Source organism: Seriola dumerili, unplaced genomic scaffold (assembly GCF_002260705.1).
Source record: "Seriola dumerili isolate Sdu_G_001 unplaced genomic scaffold, Sdu_1.0 BDQW01001178.1, whole genome shotgun sequence".
NCBI classification, from domain to species: Eukaryota; Metazoa; Chordata; class Actinopteri; order Carangiformes; family Carangidae; genus Seriola; species Seriola dumerili.
In genome coordinates this window covers 36,872-63,160 of record NW_019175433.1, presented here as the reverse complement: position 1 = coordinate 63,160, position 26,289 = coordinate 36,872, and the positions used below count along the sequence as shown (strand labels likewise).

Below are 26,289 nucleotides of genomic sequence, written 5' to 3'. Positions count from 1 at the left end.
TAATAATATAACTAACAGGGGGCATTCAACCTTTGTAAAACTTTTACTTTTGATACTCTCATGTTACTGGTAATACATATGTACTTTCATTAATCATATTTTGAATGCAGGACTTGTAATGTCACTTGTAATGGAGTACTTTCACACTGCGCTATTGCAGTAAAGAGTCTGAATACTTCTTTCATTACTGCTATGTAGCATTTGTTGCTGTAATTAGACATTAAGTGAATATTCTACACTTGATTAATTCAGTTACAAACCACGCAAGTAACAGCATAAATCTGTGTCATGTGACAGCCCTCTGACTCTGCCATGACCTGTAGGGTGTGTCTTGCCCTTGGCTGCTGTTTGTGTTTTGTGTCTCCCTTCAAATCCTGGTAGGTGGAGTTTACATAAGTGCAACTGGGTGTACCTGGCCAGTTTATCAAGAATGCATTTAGGATGAGCTGTCCCCATTTTCTCTCTCTCACCCCATCGCTGGATCTCCTCATTACACCTCATGGTTTCTTTTGTTTGGTTTGGTTTAGTTGTACATCTCATTATATTACACCACACTGATCCACTGATAGATCATTATATACATTTAATTAACGTATTTGGTTCCCATTTACCAAAGACATGTGATTTGTTTGTCCTTCCAAGTACAGCTGTGTACATTTCACTCTTTTTGTCATGGTCTAGGAGCCGGGTCGTGACAGTCAGTAAAAGGAAAACACTACATCAATTTCCTTGATCTTTATTTTCACGTTAAACAAATATTGTTATTATATAAACATATAAATGGTAGGTTTAATAACAAAACAATCTCTGCCAAAACATGAAAAAATAAAATTGTTATATTTACACTTAAAGACAAAATTCTGTGAAACATGACAGTTTGATGCTCCGAGACAGCAGATGATTTTGTTTTCAGAACCTCAGTTAGTCTTGGTTGTTTCACTATTCCAGGTTTTTCCCCTTCATGCAGGGTTTATCAGTCATTGACAATCTGCAGAGTGTCAATACTAGTGTTAGGAATTTCAATTTTTGAACTGTTAACAATGTCCAATATTTCACCAGTCACCAGACAAAGAGAAGTCTATAAATAAACAAACAAGGAAATAAAACTGGTCTTACTTGTTGATTGTGATAAGGAAATGGTGCTTTTCTTATTCTCTGGTAATGGAACTAATAAAAAAAATTATGAAGACCAATGCAGTCAACCATCATATTTATCATGTATGATGAGGAGTATGAGGCTATATGGCAATACAAGTTCATAAGTGCTGCCACTTTCTCTGCAATTACATCTTGACATAATTTTCCTTGTGTCCATTACCCACAAACATATAAAGCCATAGCATCATCCTGTGGCCTTTGGACACTCAGGTTTTGTGATGCGAGCCATACAGGTAGCGAAAAGACTGGGAATTAGAGTGAAGGGAGCAGTACAGTAGCATGTTTTTGGACAAAGGTCCATCATCGTCATTACAACATTCATATGAGGAAGCATCTTGACTTGGCTGCTATGCTTGATCACAATTCCTAAAAGCACAGAGCAACATAAATGAACAAATCTGGTATCATACATGTATAATCCCAAAAACATTACAGCCTCATACAAAACATTCACAAACATAAGCTTGTTTGTTAGAAAGAACTTCAATTGTCACAAGTTGTCTTCACTACAACCACAAAGCTGCCCTAAAAATTTGAAGAATTGAAAAAAAATGCAAATCTACATTCACAATAAAAACTCAAAAGGGAGATACTCCTGATCTTTAAAAAAGGTAACTGGAAATCAGCAACAGTAATTCAAAATCTACTGCCCTCCTCCCAAACAGTGCTGTTTGTTTAGTGCAGTGATGTCTTGATTTAAACGTGGATAGGGATAAATTTGTCGACTTTGTTTGTGTCACTCAATCAGCTACAAATACACCCATCTGGCAGTTGATTAGCTACACCTAGCTGAAACTAATGCAGTCTAATACAGCAGTTCAGCAAAAAACACCTACCTTCATGACGCTTATAATGTTCACTTTTTAATAGTATTAAAGAGATGTTGATTCAAATGTGACAATTTTGCAGGATGTTTGAGCTACTGTTTTATTGCATTATTCAGAGAGGTTTCTGTTATTTAGCCTATACTCATTAATATAAATCTGCCTTGACAAAATAATGGAAACACAGGTCATCATCCTCCAAAATTATCATCAAGTTGAATCAGCCCCTCTCTTAAACAATTTCAATACAAACTGAACATTATAACCTTCATGAAGGTAGGATTTAGCTAGGTGCTCCTAATAAACTGCCATCTCAGTGTTTACAGCTGATTCTAAATATAAAATTTGGGTCTGATTTTCTTTTGAACTGCAAATAAGTCTGTTGCAATGTCACTGAACATGGAGCTGTGTTTGTTATATGGTTGGTTTTAGGGCATCAGCCTAAACAGTTTCAAGTTCAGACACTGGGTGGCAAAATGCCCCACAACAACATGACTTACACAATCAACTTCACTATAATCAAAGGTTTTTCACAACAGGGGAATTCACTGAACACTGTGTTCATTCCATCTTTAATCCACACCTTATTTTAAGTACAAATAAATTACAATATACACAATTTAACCCGTCAGACAATGAATATACACAAAAAAAAAGCATTAACACACAATATGAACGGCATGGCAGGCCATGAAAAGGACTGTGATGTTATGATGCGAGTTGGAAGAGTAGACAGCTGTGTAGCAGCCACGTGAATAACAATTGACAACGTCTAATTAAAAAGTCAAAATGACACAGATCTACAAAGACGTTACAAAATAAAGACATCTCTGGTGGTCTTGGCTGGGTCGAGGTCACTGAGGTGATGTAAAGGAGTTTGCTGTCCTCCATAGGCCAAATGAAGAATAACAATTCCTGCCTGTCTGAAAGCTCCTACTGCAGCATGTACACAATCATGGGACACTATAAAGATGCATACAAATCATGGAAATATTCATTTCAGGTGGTAATACAGCACTATCTACTGTGATTTGGCTTGTTTTGTTTCCTGTCATTTTACAGATTTCAATTGTACTCACAAAAGCAGCAGCCAGTGTGAGCTGTCAAGACAACCTCTGACAAAGACCAGTGACGGACACTGATGTCATTGGTAATGGCTGCTGGGAGTTCAGGTGGCATCCTTTCTCCCTTTCACCATTGTAATTTATCCAGGTGCCAATCAAATCATAATCTACACGATCTAGTCCCGCCAAGATCTACTAACGAAACATCTTGGTTGGTGGACAGGCAATCAGATCTGAGGGGCACAGGCTGTTTTAATTTTCAGGGTTTTAATAATTCAGGGTTATTCTGTATAATGCTTTTCCCAAGATGTTTTAATATGACTTGACAGAGCATAAAGCGGCTGCGATTGTTAAGCTGTTAAATATCATGCAGATTAGCATTGTGTCAACAAAGTAAAATCTGCTTTGTTTCATTTAAATGCCACTTCAAAGTATTTAGTATTTATTCATCATCTGAGTACCCTCTTCTTTCCTCAAGAGAGGATTGGTATTTGCTGGATTTCCTTATTCTATAGACAAAATTGTTCTTCTTCTGACATTTTTCCTAATGTTTTTCTTCTCTAATAACAAACAACCTGCCAAACACTGACAGTAAAGCTTGTTTTATAAAGAGGCAAAAAAAGTGTTACAAGCTTTCTGAGGAAGCAGGTGGTTTCTAGTTGAGGACATTTGGTGGGAAAAAAAAGAGACATAGTCACCTCTGTAGTATTAGTGTTACACAAAAGAAGGGTTTACTTATTTTTTACTCAGTGGTAAATAAACTTTATGTGAGATTTTTAAATAACCCACAACAGCATAGATGTATATTATATACAATATAGTGTATACATGTATACATGGGTGTTGGAGGGTTTGTTTTACAAACAGTGCGTATTCATTTACCATAAGCTACATTTTAGAAAAGATTTAGCTGAAACACCCTGTGGGACAATAAGGCTTTTGGTGTTGTTTTACAAGGCCTTATATTGTTCATATGAAGAATCCTCCATCTACCATTAGTGAGCCACTCATGGCAGTTAAGGATGACTGGAACACAGAAGCACTGAAGACAAAATTGTCAAAACTACAACTGATAGGCAAATGTAGCTTTCAGCACAATGGCTCTATGTGATCTGTGTTTGGAATTAGGCCCACTGATTACACCTTGTGTGGACGTACCTGTACAGTATAAGAGATAGAAAGATCCCTCCGTCTCCCAGCTATGAGTATACTTACACACAGGCAAAACGGTGCCAAATCTCAGCCACAGAGTGTTAATGTACAGCAATGAGTGTGTTTATGAATCTAATCCTTCATGTGTCTCTTCCTCCCCTTTCCTCTACATCTCCTTCTCTTTCTTGGTCTCCCGGGTGCTGCTCTTCAAAAAGTCGCTCCTGAGCAGCCGATAAAAGAGGACGATATTCATGGCTGTCATGATGGCCATACCCACGCTGCCCAACGTGTAAGCTAGGAGGGGCACTTTGTCCCTGTTGAGCACCAGCCAGCGGGTCATCCAGGCCAGTGTGTTGATGCGGAACACCACGTATGTGCCCAGGTTGATCATGCTGTTGACCCGGTACAGCGTACCTGTAGCAATGTTGGCCATACGTAAGATCTGCCTGAGGTGGAGGAACACAGAGTTTATCTCCACCAACAGGGCCACCACGGCAAAGCCCACATAGCAGCATGACAGCACAGAGAGGCCAAAACAGGTGATCACCTACAGGAGAAGACAATGAGAACAAAGACAAGGAGGAGGAAAGTTACAATGGATTTGTGCTGCATGGTGGATTAATTATGATTAACAAAAAAGAATGGCTAAAGTAATTTAAATAGTAAATTAATAACTAATGATACATTTTTAATTACAAAAGATACTAGTGTACTAGTGGTTAAGATGTCATCGCTCTCAAAAAAAAAAAAATGTGGTGATTTGAAGCAGATAATATCTGATATCTTCATCTCCATCAGCTGACTCTATTGCCAACTTCTGTTAACTGTGAAAGAGTCTTCATTTCGGGAATTAGGTGTTTCTTAATTCTACTAATGTACTTGATTTTATAGATGAACTCAGACATAAACTCAAAAAATGTAAATTCTAGCAGGAAAATAAGAAAAAAAAGTTTTTATTTTAATGTTCACATGGATCAGCACAACACTATGACTGTAGGTTATATCAGTGTAGCTCTCATAACTTTAAGGTGACAACTGAAGGTTTTTTTTGGGAGGAGGTGATTTCCATGTTTTGACTGTGATTTGTTATGCCCTCATGTCTGAATGTATTCTTTCACTTCTGACAGTATATTACTTGATGACCATCTGGAAGGACACCACTCCCATGACACGTTTCTGCTGAGCAGTGCTTATGAAAGTCTGAGATGTAATAAACAGAAACTCCACACAGTGGCAGCAACATCACTCAAACTCTGTCTTGAGAAAAATAAGACAACAGATCCTGTGTGCTGACACTACACTGAGGAGTCAGGGGAAAGGATTACGTACAATATCTGATATGTTGTGACAGAAGTAAATGCTGCTAACACTCTCACAGCAGCTGTGTTGCAGGTGTAAAATCTGGATGACAGAAATGTGTTTATACTGCAACAAGCTGTTCAGCCAACTCTCCACAGGAGTCGGCATCCATTCACAACACCAGATTTCAACAGCTTCATTCACACTCAGAGCACACTCACAGTGTAGTTAAAGGGCCAAACTGCGTTCAGAGAGATTGCACTTTAGTTTCAGACTTGTTGCCACCTAAGCTGCCATGTTTATAAATCAAGAGTGGATGGTGGCAGTGAATGGGATATAGTGAAAGAAGAACACTACAAACAGAGAGCAGTCCAACGTAAGTCAAGTCTTTGGTTAGTCAGTGCAGGTCATGGGATGTAAACTGTGGTGTGAGAGAATGACCTCTACCATCAGTCATGGCTCAGTTGGAGAAGCATATTGTGTTTGTGCATGTGTGTTTTGTATGAGGTCACAGGATGCCCTCTCTAATGCAGCAAACAGTCATGCGATGTGTTGTGGTAGGTTAAACAACAGGGCATGTGAGGAAAGTCAGCAGTCCACTCTCCCTAACTGGAACGTACACTATGTATCCACTGTAATATAGGTGTCTTTGGCTCAAAAAAGGTTCAAAAGGTTTCTTCACTGAATGGTTTATGGTGGCATTAAGCCAAACCTGGTTCCTGGTTCACAATAATTTACATGAAACTCTGGCCATTCATTTTCAAGATATACTGCAGTGACTTAAGTGTCAGTGAAGAGGAGACTTAGACCTATAAGTGGCACTATGGGTAATTTAAAACTCCGCACATAATCCTCTGGGGACCAGAGTCGCCTTACTAAACTTAATGGCAATCTGGCCAGTATTTATTGAAATATCTTAATATGGACCAAGGTGCTGCCCAGACAGACATCACCATCCACATAGCGCACGCACACACACACACACACACACACACACACACAAATCAGTACAAAACAAACTCTTCACCTGTTGTCAGGTTATAATGACAGTGACGACGAACAATGTTGGTGAACAATTACAATGACAACAGTGAAAGCACTGTATTTAGCAGCACAAAACAGACTACCTCATAAGAGTCAGTGTGTTGGGAGGGAAACAGTTACGTCAACAAACAGGACACAGGGCTTTTCAGTACAAAACAAAGCAAAACACACGCTCACGAATGTGTTTAGATCACACTGCAGTGCTGGCTGGCCACTCTCCTGTGAAATTTTTTGTATGGCAGGACACGTGCCAGGTGAGTCTGAAAACTGAGGCAGGCAGCAGCAAACAAATAAATAAATAAAAATATTTTAGTGATGATTGCATTCAGTATAATTCTAATGGTACGGACTGGTAAGCGTCTACCAACCAGATATTCATTTCTATCACTCAATGGTTTGGTCACAGAAAATTGAAACTGATAATACTTGTTATTTAATTTTTACTTTGCTAACAACACAGATTTTGCATTATTCGCCAAATGCTCAATTTGTTAAGTTAGGCCAGGAAAAATGTATTTATTTTTACACCAGCCTAAAATACAACCTTAATTAAACACTACAATTTTATAAAATGTATATATAGTATATGTTTTTGTTTTTGGGTTAGACTGAATTAATGTGAGATCAAGGATCCCTTATTTGGGACAAAACACTGTCATGCTGAAGGACAATATGCTCTGTTGTGAATCCTCAAATTAGCCATGTTGTGACAGTTTTGATATGGCACAGACAAAACAACTCCAAATCAACAGATGGAGGATACAGATTCTTGTCATTTGGCTCCAAAAGATACATTGTGTACCATGCAGCATTTACCAGCTCACTGGTAAAACTAAGTACCCATGAATGCAACATACAGTGTCAACTAGACACATGCAATTACAAAAAAAAATGAAAAAATAAAAAAAATAAAAACATAAAACACACACACACACACAACTTCACATTGAATATGAATCCCAATTTTAAGCAGTTTTCAACAGAGATGAAAGCAGACGGACGATAGTAGTAGTAGTAAAAACAACATGTGAAGTGGTGTGTGTGTGTGTGTGTGTGTGTGTGTGTGTGTGTGTGTGTGTGTGTGTGTGTGTGTGTGTGTGTGTGTGTGTGTGTGTGTGTGTGTTATAAAAACCCATATGCTCACACTCGAATTAACACACACCTACACACACAAACACAGCCGCTGCTTTAGCCAGATCAACAACTGGTGTTTAACCTGGCTCATCTGAAGTCTAATCTGATCTGGGAAGATAAAACACAACAGAACGGGGAAGGGACAGGGGGAAGGTCAAAACAAACTGTTATACAACTCTCAGATAAGTTGATGAAGACGAATTCAGTCAATGCAGTGAGAGTCACTCACTTCTCAGAGTCCATAGGAGTAAATGGAACAAAACTGTGGAGGAACTGGGAGTGAATCACAAATAACAAAAGTTAGAAATATTTAATTTGGATTTAATTTAGAAACAAATTGGCACCAATACAAAGTGTCAAATCAGATTTGATTAAGAAAAGATACATTTAACAGAGCAGGATGGATCAAAGGAAGACTATAGTTTTTCTGACTTCATTAAATTATAAAGGAAACGGAATCATATCCAACCTCAATTACATTTGGACACTATATGACATGCTTCCTGAGGTGTCTTAATGTGAAAACATGATGTTGTTGTGTTCCTCCTTCACGTGTATGTAGTTTTATGGTGGTTATTTCCCCTTTATTGGTGGCTTTATATATTCGCCTTAGACGGTTACCTTATCTTGGTACAAACATTGTTAGCAGAGCAGCTCAGACAGCAACTATATAAAACGCATATAAAACATATTAATGTCGAAGCAATGTGTCACATAAACGCCTATACCTCCGTAATACTTTTCAAGGCTTGAAGCAGCAAATGTAAAAGTGATGAGCCATAAAAAGTTAGATGGAAAAAATGGACAAAGGAGTCCCAGTCTAGAGAGACGACTGTGATCACTGATCTGAACATACCAGGTCATTATCTGGTGACACTGACCCTATATGGCTCAGCAGCCAACCAGATACCAGCAGCTGGCCAAACCTCATCCTGGTTGCCCTCTCTGTGAACATGGATAGGGCCTCAGGGGTCAGCTAACACACTCTGTATTGTTGTCAGCACCCCAAGCCAAAGGGAAAATCACAGCAACCCCCCCCCACCAGCCCCTGGATATATCAACAATTACAATGATTCAGCATTAGCTGGATTTGCCCTGCTAAGCTCTACTGAAGCTTGACTTTCACATTCAGCAGCACCCACTCAATACTGTCCAACTAGACTATTGAACAGACATAAAACATGTATGACATGTGTCACGTCTTTTTTCAAGAATAAACTTTAAATCTCAACTTTGACAAACATAGACAAGACATTCCTTAAATGCTCAGAAAATCATAATTATATTATGAAAACTGCCTCATATAGCCGGGTATCAATAACAGAGCGTGGCCATTTATTTTATGGGGAATGAAGGGGGTAGTCCTTAGGTTTAAATGGGATAGAAGAAGATGGAGTGAGTGTTATTTAACCTTTGGACTGCTCTTATATACATTAACCTACTCTTATAGCCACCTCTGTAAAATCCAAGCAAAGGGCTGAAAAACAAGGTGGTGTGGGTGTTTTTGTTTCCTGCATTTTCTCCCTGTGGGCTCAATTAAACGTTCTCTACACCCTGGTAAGGGACCTTCACATCCCACTTTCAGGGGGAAACACTGGGTGCAAAGATGGCAGGCATGTACAGCAAACGGTAGAATGAACAACATGAAACCTGATTTAAAAAAAAGACACTGTGGTATCTATTTCCTATGTTTAGCATCAGAGGAAACAATCAAACTGACCACAGGTCAACCAAGAAGTAGGGTAAAGTTCACATGATAAAAAGGTTTGTGTCAAGATGACAGGTATAGAAATGTTTGTGCTTTTAAATTGAGCCACTATGGCAATCAGTACTCAGAGGGTAAGCTGACACAGGGATAGATAGAGCTAAAAAAAAAGGAAGTTAACATCTGAAAGGCACAATGGCAGCGTAACAAGTCTTTCATCTTTTTCTTTCTTTTGTCTTTCAAGCATGCGTTTGATGTTACTTTCTTGTCAAAGTATTCTGTAATGTATTATTTTGCATCTGCACATAACATGAAAAATGGAGGGACAGTAGTCAGAAACCTATAGATATGGGGTTCTAAGATCTAATCATTCAAGAGAATAGTAAAGTTGTGTGGCCTTTTAAACGTCTGCATGAGTTACCAATATTACAGTGTGTAGTGTTATGTTCCTCCCTCTGCCTGCAGGATGTCTACAGTTAAAGTTGAGGGTCATTAATGTGATGTGGTAGCACCAGTTCAGCATCTACCAGGCTACCCTGTTTTACAGTTTTACCTGCCTTCAACACTCTCACACATCCATACACTTCTTACACTACTGATGCAGCACTAACCCATGCTTATCCGTTTGTAAATAGCCTTGCTCATTTAATATAAAACTTGACTCATCTTCCCTCCATGTCACAGACTTTATGTTACAATAGTCAAGGCAGACACAAAGGTTATTAAGGATTATTATTTCCATGTCAAACCAGTTTCCCTGCCTCTGGCTGATGACTCGCAAGCTGGCTTAGTCAGTGAGAAGTTCAGTACTAACACTGTGCATTTCTTACAATGGACAAAGTGAGTGTTGAATGATAATGAGACCATGTGGAAAAAAACAAGAAAAAGGGTGGTGCAGTAAGGAGGAAGTCATTAACCCATGAGGCTATGTATGAGAATGTGTGTGTGTGTGTGTGTGTGTGTGTGTGTGTGTGTGTGTGTGTGTGTGTGTGTGGGCACATGTCAGCAAATAACGAGAAAAACCACCAAAGGCATTTTCACATATAAGAGAAGCTGTCATCACGTTCCACCAAAGTTATTATTTAGGTTTTATCCAGTGCTCTACGTGAAATGAAAAGATAAAAGCCACCATAATAGCCTGTAGCTATTATGGGGAAGGGGTGTTTTTTCTGGCTTGAGATCACTCCTTATTAATGACTTAAAAGTGATTAATCACATCAAAAATAACATCATGTATATCATGTATATTGTACAGTATTTACTCATTCAGTCGTCCAAGGGATTGTCTAGGACAACGTTCTTTCATTCACAGCAAAGCCTCATTGTCCATAAAGGCAAAATACAACAGGATCTGATATAAGCAGGCTATTTTGAGACTGGGAATAAGTCAAAAGATGAGTAAAATGAGTTCAACTTGTACCCATAAACAGGGGGACGTTGGCTGGCCTGTGCCCCCTCTGCCTGGCCTGGAACATTCACTAACAGAAGATGCTGTCGGCGAAACCAAAACTACACTCTTATCAGGCAGCTTTCTGGCTGATGTTGGTCACACAGAACATGGGCTTATTTGAGCAGGAAAAAAGGCAATGTTGTCAAACTACAACTAACAACAGCAACATCATTAAAGAAGTACACCTTAATATTAAATGACACACAGGTTGACAAAAATCAAAAGTGTTGGTACTCATTATCTGAGTACTGGTGAGCCTGCTTCAAGCACTGGTATCAAGACACCAGAAATTTACCTTAAGTATTTGGAGTTATGTTGAAGAGTGTTTCAATGATCTCTTCCCCAAATTTTGCTTCATTGATGCATGTGTGACCCAGATAAACAGGGGCTGAATCTATAACATTTGAATTTCCATGTAATTATCATCGTGTGACTTTATACATTTTTTATGCCTCAAGATTTCCACACAGATATATATTCCCCATCCCTTTATGATATAAGCACACCCTCACACAACGGCATTCCATAAAAATACATTATAGGACAGGTAATGGAGGTCATAAATGGATAGGAAGTGGTCTAGTCAAGTTGATGGGGAGGAAACTATTAGGCTCAACAGAAAGATGTTTGCCATTTGGTCATAGGCAGACCAGCAGTGGGTTGATAAAAAGGTGGGAGGGCCTTGCAAAGGCTTAAAGTCTATGAGAAAAAATAGATGGAAGGATGTTCGGCTTAGAAACACGAGAGAATAATTATCTCTCACACACACACACACACACACACACACACACACACACACACTCACACACTCACACACTCACACACTCACACACTCACACACTCACACACTCACACACTCACACACTCACACACTCACACACACACACACACACACACACACACACACACACACACACACACACACACACACACACACACACACTCACACACTCACACACTCACACACACACACACTCACACACTCACACACTCACACACTCACACACACACACACACACACACACACACACACACACACACACACACACACACACACACACACACACACGCACACACGCACACACGCACGCACGCACACACACACACACACACACACAGTGGTCATAACAATTATCATGCGACCTGCGTTAACTCACATCAGCTGACAGATGCACAGCAGGCAATTTCAACGCCTTGCTGTCACAGATATCTTGGTCAGAAATTCACAGGATGTCTCCAAACACAATTACTTAGGGCACAGATAACCAATTAGCATTGCATGGTATTTATTTGTAAGTGTGTGTGTCAAGTACAGGCTGAGAGAACGTGTCTTCTTCCACATCAGGGTGAGCCTCTGTGACTGTTACTAGGTGTGTTTCAGTGAATCACAATCACTTGATGTATTCAGGCACTGGGTGTGAAGGGAGGAGTTATGGTTTGCCTTGCCTTGGGTGTACTGTGTGTCCCAGTCATTACCTCACTTCTCAGAGTGGCCAAAGAAAGATAAAAGACAATGATGGCTTTTCCATTGCATGTTAATGTCCATTAGGACCAGGAAAAACTGGAAAGGTCTCAAGATCTGATGACATTCCACATTGTTTATGGGCTGCAACATTTTCAGCATTGTGACCTGAAACTGCAATGTTTTACTTGTTTTTCTTTGACTGCAAAGAAAAGTGGAAAATATACACATTCCTTTAAAAAGGGAGCAATGGCACTAATGATATTCCACCAAATCAATATCATTTTGCTTCCAAAATGGAGTATTAAATGCTTATTCTTAAAGGAATAGTTTTACATTTGGAGAAATACACTTTTTGGTGTATTTGGAAATCAGCTACCTTGGCTCTGAAAGTGACTGTGCTCATCCAAGAAATAGTTCCATGCAATAATCCCACTGTAAAACCAAAATATGTCATTTTAACATTTCATTTTTGGTGAAGATTAAACAATTGAGATATAAAATGTTCCTTAATAAACTCTTGAGGTGCTGGATGTTGCTATCTTTGGACAAACCTAGACTAGCTGTTTACCCCCGTTTCTTGTGTTTGGCTAAACTAAGCTAAGCCAGCCAGCTGCTTTATCCAGCTACATATTTACCATGTATGAGAGAGGCATAAATTGTCTTAGAAACTGTAGCATACAATACGCAAAATATTGGTAATATATTTTTTGTTAATCCATGGCACTATCATAACCATTATTATAACAAACCCCCTGACAATTACTGTAGATATGTCAGGTTTGCTGTGAAGCATAATAAGAAAAACGATACTGAAATAGATAACTCCACTCACTACAAATGTTCAGTATGAGGTTGTTTCTATGCTGTACTCTCACATGCTTGCATACCCGCCCACGCCGCTTTTGGAAACATATGTAAGTACTCTGGTATTCTCACAGCAGTTGGATCTCAGCCAAGTTTGTTCTGTGTTTTTTATGCATTGGTTCTTGGCCATTAGGTGCACAGTTCCTACTTTGCCCCACCTTGCTTTTCAGCAACGACAGGTAGAGTCAACTCCCTCCGTTTTCTAAACCTGATGATGGATGGATGCCTCTACAAACAGCATTCCCAGTTGTCATGCCAACTGTGACCAAACACCACCTCCTTTTTAGTGCACTCTGCTTTTCCAGTTTCCAGCCTCTTAGGAAAGCATGGCACGTGTGTATGAGTGTGTCGCAAGACTGCTCTTTTCTGCTGCCTACCTGTAGGCTGAAGACAGTATAATTTAAGGCCCATTCACACTAGCTTGCTCTGTTCAGGATGGATGGGCCCTGCATCCATAACTGTTTGTCGCCTCTGCATTAGATGACTGAACTGTTTCTGACACAAAAAACAATGAACAAGGAAAACCCTCAATGTGAAACCATGAGGGAAAAAACCCACACAAAAACAAAATATAGTACTACCAGAGCGCAGAGGCTCTCACTGGTTTGTATCCATGTGAGGGGGTGGTACGAGCTGCAGAGAGTAGGTGGATGAAGGGGGGTGGGGGAGACACTTCGAGGTTACACAAGGATAGGGGGGGTCGATAACAAGGCCGTCTGTGTGATATATGGAGTGGAGCTGCAGTGCAGAAATGTTTTGAGGGGGTGTACACATTTGCAGAAGCCCTCTCAGGAAGCAAGAGGTTTGCTCCATGTGTGTGTGTCTCTCTTGGGGACCTGAGGTTCATGTGGAGACCAGATGTCTGTCCTCTTGTCTGTATACACAGAATGCGGGGAACCTCATGTGGTTCCCCACCAAAAGATGAGACTGCTGAGAAATACACACACATCCATCACGATCTTTGCCCGCCAAAAAACTCTGCTGCACATTCCAATTTCTATTTTGCAATATGTGCCTCTCTCCATCTTACAGGCTGTCATTATTCTCTGTATGTGGCGTGATATTATTGTCTTTGTATCTTTTGAGGCCTTCTCACACAGTTAGCTGACTAACTGTGTGCTCTACTAAAATTTCATCAAAAACAACAGAGATTCAAACGTACCATTATTGTTGAAAACTTTATGTTGACACTGGAGATTTTAAAAAGTAACACTTGTTCAATGTGGTTTGTCACACCAATTTATGGGTCAAAAAGGGGGAGTGGCAGAGCCCACAGATTGTGGATGGCTGGAAATATATCTGTGGATTGGATAGCAAAAACAAAAACATACATACTAAATCAGCAGCTGCTATGAAATATCAAGAGGCCCTGGCTGTTTTATACATGAAACAACAACACAAGTTTATATTACAAACCATATCTACACATCTTCTGTTTACATCAACTTTCTCCGTAATATGCTTCTTAATGTTATTGTCAGTGCAAGATTTACCACTGAAGTGCATCCATCAGGAAATAGATCAGCTGAGCTTCAGCTTTTCAACAACAATACACTTCAAACCAAATGTAGACTGTGCAGATTATAAATCTTGCCAGTCTTTGTTTTCGCTTGTACTCCTGTCACATTAGGCTGCTTGAGGTTCCTTAGACAGCCAGCAGCTAGTGGATGGATTAGCTGAATCAAAGAAACAGGAATTGAGAGAGCAAAAGACAGAAGCAGACATCCAGAATAATCAGGTTCTACAGAGCTGAAGATGTAGAGTTCCGTGGCAGACATGGCACTCCAGTGACATGTGGCATCACACCAGTAACAACATAGTCAACAACCAAATACAGTAAGTTCCTGCTTCCAAAAGTCACATTCCCTGTTGGCTATGTGAGACAGCGTCACACTCCCTCCACAAATATCTATTTTCATGCCTGGTAAACTGAGACAAATTCCATTCATATCTGAGGTTGGTGCAAGATGAACCTTGAAGAGGAAAAATGTGACTGAGATTGAACTGGAAAAGGTGGCAAAAAATGAGCTAGAAAAATAATGTAGCAAATATGATTTCCAGGTTATAAGGACATCATCGAACAGACACATACATCGTTTCAGTGATAAAATATCCGCCAATCAAGTGTTTACAACTGGACCCTTCTATTAGTTCCTGTATGTCATTCACCAGGAGAAAGAGGTGGGGGAAGATGAAAGCCATCTTTTCAACAATGTTAATGGTGGCAGGTCTGTGCTATGCTTTTTAGCAGCTGAACAAGTAAACCTGTAAAGGTAGAGGGAGCAATTATGAACAACCTATAGACATTGTCTTGCTAAGAACCTGTTTACAAAAGCTCCTCATCCAGGGGGAGCAAGCTTGAGCAAATCTGTGAGGAGGATTAAGAGAAAATTCCCAAATTCAAAATCCAGGTACCTAAAGCTGAGCCAGACGAATCCTAGCAGGCTCAATTTCATCAGTGCTATGGAGGCTTCTGCTGAGCTTTAAGACTTAGGTGCTCTGTCACCTCATGTAAGCTGCAGTTTAAAAGCTATCCATGTTATTTTTTATTTGACTATTTGTGATGACCCAACATTATGTTCATTAAAACTGTTTTTCACAAAACAAAGGAGGAAATGTGTTTGATGACAAAAAGTTTTCTATTTCACTGAATTTGTGACAGCTCACTCAGGCTGATTGTTGCATTTTTGGAAAAAGCACAAGGCAATTGAGAAATTAAATGCTTTCCCTGGGTGTTACAAAATCATTCATCATTTCAGTGTGTGAAAGAGTAACTTCTGCATTTAGGTACAAGTATTAACACACACTAATTGGAGAATAAATGATGGTAAAATGTTAAAAAAAATTAAGATCTGTATACGTAGCATAGTGGGGAGAACATTTAAGGTGTGTACTGTTTTAAATTTGAAGTGGACAACTTGACAGAGCAGAGCAGATGTGATTGGAACCGGCACAGCGATTAACCTGTGATGCCCTGATCTGCTTTAGAGGAGCGCTGGCCTTAGCCCTTACTCTACAATGATAATTGAATTCTGACTAATGAGAGAGGGGTGAAAGGCATTTAGGGAAGGAAACCACAAACATGTTGCAAAACTTCAAATCCCTGTGAGAGGGCAAAGAGAGAGCAGAAGGGCAAAACTAATCCACTTGGTGTTTTCACTGATTATTGTCAATGTAAATCTCAAAAGAGAACATTGGACACACAGTTACTCACATGCTTTAATTCTTCATTGAAAAAAAATAATCTGCACCTTTACCTCTGCTTGGTATCCTTCTCTTTTGGCTCATATTTTAAATCAAAAACTCACTATTTCCAAGAGTCATGGGCAAACAAGGCTGAAACAGACTCAACATGGGGATTTCATTTCACTGTACTCTTTCCAACAATACGTTTAACACACATTTATAATTACTTTTAAAAAGTCCTGCATGTTAGATTTTTTAAACTGTATATAGTAGGTGCATATCAATCTCCTCAGAAGAAGGCACCCTCTTTCTGGCAGAATTATCAGGACTTCCTGTTTTCCAAAGGAAACACAAGGTTATGGCTGACAGGATCTCATCAGGCGTGAGTGACTATGACAGGGCAACACGTGTCTCCGAAAGAAGTAAGGAGCTGTGTTCTCCACTTCAGTCAATAAGAAGAGGAAAAAAAAACTTTCCATGGAATGTTTGACTTTATTATTTCTCCTGGACTGCGACAACAGGGATCAACAAAACTTGTGTTACACCACATGCTGTTTCACTATACTTGTCTAACAGATTTAACCCTCAGGGCAGATTGTAGAAATGAAGACTCAATCAAAAAATATGCATTTGAGCAGACAAATACTAAGGAGGAAGTAGGGGTCAAAACGGATCATAACAGTAAAGGAAAAAATGGTATGGGAAAAAAACATGGGTTTGACAGTACAAAAGGGCTGGGTAAGTGAAATAAAATAGATATAAACTTTCTAGACATATACTGTTTTGGCCATTTAAGAACATTTGACTACAACTTCTATCTTCCCCCAGAGCCAATCATGTAGCTTAGAACTGTCATGCTGATGTCTCATTTATAACCTTAGACACTAATTTGTTACTAACATTAAATTGCTGACATCACTGTGAACATTACACTGCACTAGTACATTATGTACCAACATTGTACAAAAGTGCATGACAGGTCTGACAACAACTGTGACATTCAACATTTAGTTTTGCACCTCTCAGAGACAAAATCGCATTCTGCCCTTACAGTGAAAACAGTATTCAGTCAAATGGTCCACAGTCATGATTTGCCTGTGTAGTTTTATGGCTTACATCTGTCAGCATATGAGTCAATGATAAAACACTGTGCATATCATCAATTGTTGACACAGCTTTCAAAATATTTCACTCCACACACACACCTATGCATTTTGTCCAGATTTTATAATCATACAAAGTACCTTGCTTGTTTAGTCAGTCATAAATGCTTTACATGCAACAAGGTAGTACATACTGAAAAAGTGATGTTTGCTGGGTTAGCACATATTAAAGATGTACTGTACTTAGAATTAAATAAATCAATGGGAAGTTGTTGTTTCCAACTGCCCCAAGGGAGTTCCTCTCTTCAACCACATCTCCACCTTTACATTTTTAGTTTACATATGTAATTGTCATGACATTTGTCCAGGAAATGGTAAATCGTACACAGGCATTGTAAAAGGTATGAGGGGCAGGGGAGAAAGGTGAATCAGTGGGCTGCCAATATGAGGAGATTAACTAGAGATCAACCTCCTTCTTCTGAATGTATGACCAGCTGGTCCTGCCTGGTTCGGTGCTCGCCCACTGGGAAAACTCCTGAGACTACAGATGACCAGTGTGCTTGCGTTAGCAAATCAAGCCCTTCTGTGGTTGTCTTGCTTTACCCCTACCCCCTTACTCTACCCCTGAACCTCGAACAAAATATCCAAATTTGTAATAGTTGCATGAAAAGACCATGTAAAACATTGAGGACAAAATAGCAAAGGAGATGAGAGTCTATTGAGAGTCATGATGATGGTAAAATGGGGTAACGAGGGGAGTGAAGAGTAAGAGAATTAGCTAGTGGAGAAGCACAAAGAGCCATGTGACTGAAAAAGAAATCTCCAACCCTCCCACACTCTAGTGACAATCTGATGCCAGCTGGTCTGACCAAAGCGTCCATTCACTGGGCTTCCAGGAAGTGGAGGAGAAAAAAACAAAAAAACAAGACTTTCTGAAAAGGGGGATATGGCTATCTTCTATCAAACTCTGTTAGGATTTTTGCTACCAGCAAACAAATAGGTGGTACTGAAGCTGATTGCCACGACTAATCCCGAATGAGCATTTCCACCATCGAAACACTGTGCATCACCTGGGAAAAAGTGATTCAGGTACGACCCTGGATGCAGGCTGATACTATCATCGGCACACAAACCTGGCTTAACTCCTAGGCAACCAAAAGCATGAGTAGTGAGGACACTGACATTTGACCCCATACCAAAATCCTAATTTTGCCAAAGTTTTATGACACTCAAAATTAACGAACTATGAATAGTTAAGTTTGCCAAGAAGTCAAGCTACAACATATGCAGCAATGATGAGGCAAAGCGAAGTCCCCCAGAACAACAGAGGAGATAATTTGTTGAAAAACCATCATAAAAAACTACAAACTACAAAACACAACAAGGTATACTTAGAGCAGCTATTGTGCTTTTCCTTATTTTCTGTCATACATATGATGTTACAATGTTGGATGTCCATATTAAACGTGGCCATCCCTGTGACACAAAAGCTTGTAACTGGCGCCGGCTGACACACTGTTGCTGTCTGTGCTTATACCATTTCTGGTTTATTTTGCCTGCCCCCCTGTCCCTGAAAGTTGACGGCATTGGTTCTGTAAGTAATATAACTTATGAATCCCTGGCTGTCTAAATCAGTTTTTATGAGATTGTCATTGGTTCACGGTAGTTGTTCCTAAGTGGAAATGTGCAGTCCTGGCATTGACTGCTTATTTGCTCATGATATGTCTTGTATTATATAAAAAACATCAAATGGACATGTTACCAACGTTAAAAACTTGATTTTCGTCAGAGGGAGTCTTTAACAGGGCTTTTGTTGCTCTGCTGACGTGCTGCAGTAAGCGTATTGTCTCATATCCGGTTGCTGGTGTTTCTGTTGTTAACATGCTACTTAGATCTGCTAGTTATTTTAGCTTCCCAGTTACCAATGGCTTCTCTCTCTCCTGCTCTCTCTGTTCGGTGTGTCATATGTTTTATTATTACTCTGCAACCTTTAGTAATAATGGTACATGTAATGAAAGTAGTTTATTTGTTGTAATGGAAGCAGGGCCCAGTGAATTGGAAGCCCTCCTCTGCTTCCCTGCAGCTCCCGAGCACCTGGGAAACCAGAGTGGTTGGGTGACTGCTTGTAACGGTATAACCCTAAGCCCATACATGCCCAGCCATATACTAGGTTTATACCTAGTCTTGTTTGAAAAATATTCTATAAATTTAGCAACAAATGTGCTGAGTTGGCAATATTGCAAGCTATAAATGCCCCTGTAATAGAACCTGTTTGCTTCAATTAATTGAAAGAGCAACAGCCAATGGGAAAGAACTCATGTGGGATTTGGCTGACCAATGGTTGAAATATGATCAGTCAGTCAGTCAGTCACATTCGTGATTATAGGGCTGGCCCTGCTGTTGCAGTCCATCCAAAAATACAGCACTGGAAATTAGCATAATAGGTCCCCTTTAAGACGTGTCTCAATACAAATACAAAGATCTTCTATGTTTTCACTTGTTGTATTTAATAAAATGATAAAGTTGGGGAAATCTACTAACTCTGGTGTAGCACTCAGTGACCAGAGTGTTTGATGACAATTGTGACTCTCTAACAACCCAACAAAGGAACTCTTGCAATGATTCACCATTCTGTAACTTTGTATTATTTGATTACACACAAATATTGCATGTGATCTGTCATACTGGTTGTTGTGCCATGTGTTTGTTACAAGGAACTCCCATATCTTCTCATGACATTCAACTACCAAAACCAGTTTCCTGTATCAGTATCAGCCTCTATATGCTGGTGTAAAAGTCCCCAGTTTGTTTGTGTGAGAGAGGTACTGAACAGGGGTTACATTTTAGAATTGTTGTGTATGCAAGTCTACGGGAAAATATCTAGAACACTTGAAATGCCAAGTGGTATTTATCAGGACAGGAATCTTGCAATCTTGAAGATTGCATATGTTTACATTTATATACATTGTATGTCCATATTGTGTTGCTGTGATGTTTTTCTTAACTGGAACATTGGGGTGTAATATGCTTTTTTCTTTATTCAGCACAAGCCATGTCCTCTGTGACCTGTTTCCTTAATTCTGCATATATCTTTCTAAATATTTCAGAATGAAAAAAATCCTGCATTTACACCCAAACACATGTATAAATTATGGCTGTTGTATAGTACAAATCCATTCAAATTCCATCAGAGACAATTCCAATAAGAGTTTAACAGGCCTAGTGAGGTGAGCAATATACAATAACAATAGCAAGAGCTTGGCAACAGAGAGCAATACACAAAATCTGCATCCTCTTGGATGTAGGTCACACAGCCAGAAGCAGACGGAGAAAATATTCATTCACGATGTAGTCCTATATTGCATCTCCAGTTCATTTCCCTATGCATTTTCCATAGTGTTTCAAAGCATGAGTGGGGGAAGGGTTGACAGATCGGATCTGTTCCTCAGCCAGCCTGCTGAGGCTCACCATATCATGAAGATGACTGGGTCTGATGGGAATCTAGTAACTGCTGTGTGGTTACGTGGATAGCAAAAGGCTGAGGGAGTCGGGTGGAGTTCATCCTTCTCAAGGCATGAAAGAAGGTTGAATGCTTGGGGGGGGGGGGGGGGGGGGCTGTCACACTGGAATGATTGTCTCTTTGTTCCTCCCTCACTTGTTCTTTGTATCTAGACAAGAAAGACGGGTATTTTGTCTTTCCCATGTCTGTGCTTGTGACAGGTGTGCTTGTGCAGGGTTTTGGTGCCTGATTTATCTAAGCAATAACTTCTGTGTATTAGATTCATAATGGTGATTGGTACTAGAGGATTTCTTACACAGATGTAAAGATTTGATAATCTCCTGTCAACGATGGTCAAGGTGAAACATCGACGGCAAAAATATGAAGTCTTGGACTACAGCTTATTTTTACTAATTTCATTTTTTAAGACCTACCACGATGTGATGAAAGAGGAGCTCCCAGGACTGACTCAGCTTCTGGTTCAGCACCATGTCAAAGAAGTCATAGATGAAGTAACCTGTGGGGATAGGCAGCATTTATCCAAGGTTAGTGTTTTTAGGTTCAGCAATTAATTATTCAACAAAAACACAACAGATTCTTTTAAAAGGAGCAGCTGAGTTTATCAAGTTAGTCAGTTTCCTGCTTCCATGACGACAGCAATGGCAACCAAGATGTGTCTTGGAGAGGGGCTATTCATATCCACCACCCCCAACCCTTCCCTGCCACCAGCCGTATCCATGGTTACAGCTTTTCAGAATGCTGGAAAAATAATGAAGTGTTGACGATGGAGGATGGAGGGGTGCACTGGAGCTCAGTGCTTTGGTGAGGCTGGAATCAACCCCATTATGTTGGAAATTTGCTACCAGGGCCCTTCTGTCAATGTGATGACATGTTTGGGTTTGTCTCACCATAAACAAATGCACTTGCTACCAGCCACAGCCCAAATAATTCTTGCAAGATTGCTATCAAGAATTTGATTTATTTATTTTCATAATCTAGTCTCCATAATAGTTCATGTTGTTTCAAGAGCACTGACAATGGACAAGGGAAATTCCTACCAAATGCAGTCTTTTCAACAATAGATTTTTTCGCAAGAGGTTGAATTTGGGTCAAGATTTGCCAAGTTTGTTTATTCAAGTTTTGAACAGCAAAGAGGAGCATGTGACAAGTGCCAATTCACTGACATCTCTTTTCTTGCTCATGCGTTTTTATAACAATGTATTATTATTATTCAAAACACACAGGTGGAAAAATGAAGTATGACTTAGTGACAAAGAGAAAAACTGATCTTGCTTTTTTTTTAAGCAGATTATTTCTATTTATATTCTGCAAGATGTGCACGATGCCATTGTGAAGCCTTGGCTCAGGACAGTTAATATCTACACTGAGAAAAAGGGAATCAAACACAGCTTGACTTTTCACTTGCTATCACCCAAAGCCTGTATAGGGCAGTCAATGGAATAAAAAGTTAGTGTCTAGTGAAGTAAGTGATCCATTTACTTTTGTCCATTCAGTATCCACTGGAGTGAAACTCATGGGCATGTTTACATGAATGGGGAATTCCTTTCTTAAACCAGTTATTCAAACAACCAGGTTTTAGGCTGATACATGCCAACAACATGACTCTGGTGGAATAACCTGGAATAACCCAGTTAAGTATGAGGAACCTGATTAAGACACCTGGCTTAGTCTGATACCAACCAAGTTACTGTAGTATATAAACATTTTAGTAGATTTTTTGTTTTTGTGGTTACAGAGAATTGTTATTTAAACCGGTTATTTGTAGCAACATGGAGAATGAACTGCAGAGTATTGTTCTGGGCACTGGACAAGGTCTTCATTCAGCAAGTGGACAATCATTTATGGCATGTCACTGCGAGGTTTGCAGCGTGGTATCCCAGCATGCTGGGCTGAATGCACAAATCTGGTGTACAAAGTTCCCCTCAGAACTTGCTGAAGCCTCAGAAGAATCATACCACATTTCTTGTGGAGAGTTTGGGAGAAGCATCCCACTTGTATTTGCATAGATGACTCCCCTCTCCATTATCATTGGCATCTGATGTGGATGGCTTGCATAAATCAACTGACTTTTTGCGCAGTTACTGTCTTGGTGATGTCACATGACTGCAAAGGGTTACGCATGGTGCCTGGGACCGATCATAAAGCCCTCCATTGATCTGCACATACCAACAGTGCTCCTTGATTTGCCAGCTTCCAGGGCTGGGCTTTCTGAAAGAATGTCAAACATCCTTGGAATCCTTGGGTAGCCCTTGTTGCCTGGCACAGATCCAATAAATTTGTGGATTTGAGAGCTCTCACGTGCCTCTAGTTGCTCTAGAATACTTTAAGCATTAATGAGGAAAAAGTCAAAACAGGGCAAGTTGCTATTTTAGGAATGTGGGGTAGTATGTGCTCTTAGGTTTGAGATATCAAGGAAATCAAGCAAAATCTAATTCATGTTAGCCTCTAATATGGTTTCCAAAGAGTAGACTGTACCCTACATTATCGGTTCCAGGTAGAAATATCAGGAGAAAAAAATAAAATCAATAGGCAAAGTAAATTTAAGTCAAAATTAGTGGGAGAGTACAAGAGTAAAGACTAAACACACCCAAAAAAATGTAAATTGGAGAAAGCTTGCCTTATATTTCCAATTATAAATGCAATATGGTAAATATTAACTATGTCAGTGATGTAATGGAGCACGCCAACATGCAAGTACATGATTCATTGAGTATTCAGAATGGCACTGGTGTGTAAAAAGGCTGTTTACCACGTCTGTCCCTTTCTCACAGATAAAATGCTATAAATATTTGCTTCGGGTAATGCAAACACTGCAAAAGCTCATTGTGTGATTCGCTAACATCATATTATTCAAAATGGCCTCTTAACCAACCAAAGAAACTGATATTTGTCAAGCAGAGGCTTGTAAGGTTATAATAAATGTTTTACAATGACTATATAACTCCTTTGACCTAAAAGTGTCCCGACAAATATAGGAAACTGAGAGTAGCTGGGAAGGATAATGTTACTTCCTCACTTTCCTTAAAGATGGTAGCACCTCTGGGTGCACCCTCCACTCAGCTAACCCATTCAGATAAGGACACAATTTGTAATTGAGCAATGAACACTGTAGAAGTGCTACTCACCTATTGAAAACGACACCAAAGCATGAGAAAACACAGAGTGAGTTTCTATCAAATCTTCAGCCATCTGTGGGTGAAGGAAAAAGCTAAAAGAAGGGAAAAGATAAACACACTAGTTTAGATAAAGCATTTCAAAATTAAAAAAAAAATGTTTGTGGAACTTTATTTAAGAGTGATATTTGTACAATTAATACGGCCAACCTTATCTACATTAATGTGACTCAGGTTGTCAGTGCCAGTTAAGGTTCGTGCTGGATCATATCTTGAAATCTACTCCCTATGAGATGCATCCTGGTGCAAAATCCGGCCAAGTAGTATGGACAAATAAAAGTCGACAGTGACTAACAAAATCAAATTTAAGTCAGACATAAAACGAGGTCGATATATAGGCTATTTAAATCAATATTTGAATACAACCGCCAAACGCCAACATCCATTAATGAGCACATGCTCAGAGGCTAAATATATTTGAACCAATCATTTCCGATCAGATCCTGATTTCATTAAAAAGAAAACTAAATAAAACAGTTTTTATTAGGTTTAACTTACCAAAGCACGGCCCATATCGCAGTGATAAGACTGTGCACACAGGATGTTGAGATATTTCTCCATTTCCATGCATTCCTGCAGGCAGATTCAGGCATGGGGAGTTTTGTGACCCCAGCGTTGACAAGTCTGAAAAACCCGACGGAGCTTCCAGTCGTTAAAATCGCTGAACTCAACTCCATAGTTGAAATGTTTGTCTTGTAGGTGAAGACTTCTCAGGCCACACTTGTCCACAATGTAAGCGGTGTATAAACGCAGCTGAGCCTACGACTGTGGACGACTCTGCTACTTGTTTGCGTCGACCGAGACAATCACGTTAACTTACCGGTGTTTTCCCAAACATAAACGGTCTCTCGTCAGTCAAAGATGCGTATGAAACGCAGAAAAAAAGTGTTTCTTTTACGGTGATTGACCAAAAAGAGAAGGCGCGATAAAACTGTCAAATGATTTACCTCCGACTCTGGCTGAATATGTATGATGTTTTTCTGTGATAGTCCCCCTAAAGAAAGATCTGTGGTCACGGGTGGTACTGATAGAGATGAAGCCCCGTTTACAGTTGTGAAACCGACCTGTTGTAAAACCCCATCCCTTGCTTGTGTAACTTTTTGACATCAACAGAAACCAAACAACGGCTTCTCCCCGCCCTACTATAAAGAGGCGCGGCCAAGAGCACGTTTCATGTGTTGTGTGACGTTCAAGTACTGTCGGAAATGTTTAATTCACAAATTAAAGATCATTTACCGTACCAATACTACAATACACAGTACACTCTGAAATATACAAATACCGGCAGTACATAAATATTTTATGTGCTTTGCAGTTTGGTATCAAAAAGAAATTATACAAGACGTCTGCTAATCATTAATCAAAATTAACTTTGAAAAGCTTTGGGAAATGTTTCTCAAATGTTTTTAGGGCTTCAACTAACGATCATTTTCATTATCAGTTGCTTTTTTATTGATTAATGCTTTGTCTATAAAATATACACAAAATACTTATATGCTACAAAATAAATAAATGTGATATAAAACAGAAAACAGCACATCCACACATTGAAGAAGCTGAAATCAGAGAATATTTGGCAACTTTTTTTTAAAATTACTAAAACAATTAATCTACTATCAAAATAGTGGTTAATCAGTTCATTCTTGCTGCTCTAACTTATTTAATACTTTACACTTATTTTCTTTAATCTTCTCAGTGTTACCTCACCACTATCCACAATTTTTCTATGCTGCATTGTGGGACAACAATATCCATCAATAGCACATTTAAATCAAGCAAGCTGGTGGTATATCGCCAGTGACATCTTGAAAGTATAAATTACATAGTAACTTTTCAAGTGTGCAAATACTGAGGCTGTGTATCAAAACTCAATAGTTTTCTGGCATCAACAGAGGTGTGTCGGTAACACTAAGCATCAAAAACTAATAGCACTGGGTTGCTGGTCAGATTTGTAGTCTTAATTCCTAAATTTAAATCAAAATTTTGCTTCTAAAATGGAACAAAGTATATTGTGTCGAGCAGAAGTACTAGCAGGTACAGTCAAAGGAGGATAGCAAATTACGAAGAGCACTTGAAGGAAACATTGCCTTTAACCCACCTTATTTGTTCACGTTTGTGGGAATATTTTACATACAGTTAAGGACTGAC

General features: G+C 39.4%; 1 protein-coding gene across 1 annotated transcript; it reads right to left on the bottom strand.

The window, feature by feature from the left end:
* Positions 1-733: 733 nt before the first annotated feature.
* Positions 734-25,211, bottom strand: tlcd2 (TLC domain containing 2). The gene is made up of 4 exons (XM_022767386.1): positions 24,640-25,211; positions 24,094-24,176; positions 21,382-21,464; positions 734-4,745 (listed from the first exon to the last, which is right to left on the bottom strand). The coding sequence occupies exons 1-4, from the start codon at positions 24,816-24,818 to the stop codon at positions 4,365-4,367; spliced, it is 726 nt and encodes a 241-aa protein (XP_022623107.1). The 5' UTR covers positions 24,819-25,211; the 3' UTR covers positions 734-4,364.
* Between the last annotated feature and the right edge of the window lie 1,078 nt (positions 25,212-26,289).

Bases quoted from the DNA above. Each gene is read 5' to 3' on its own strand.
- tlcd2 (XM_022767386.1), bottom strand. From the start codon at position 24,818: ATGGAGTTGAGTTCAGCGATTTTAACGACTGGAAGCTCCGTCGGGTTT. The intron at 24,177-24,639 runs GTAAGTTAAACC...CCCTTCTTTTAG, and splicing joins GCGATATGGGCCGTGCTTTG to CTTTTTCCTTCACCCACAGA. The intron at 4,746-21,381 runs GTAGGTCTTAAA...CTTCTCCTGTAG, and splicing joins TCCTCTTTCATCACATCGTG to GTGATCACCTGTTTTGGCCT.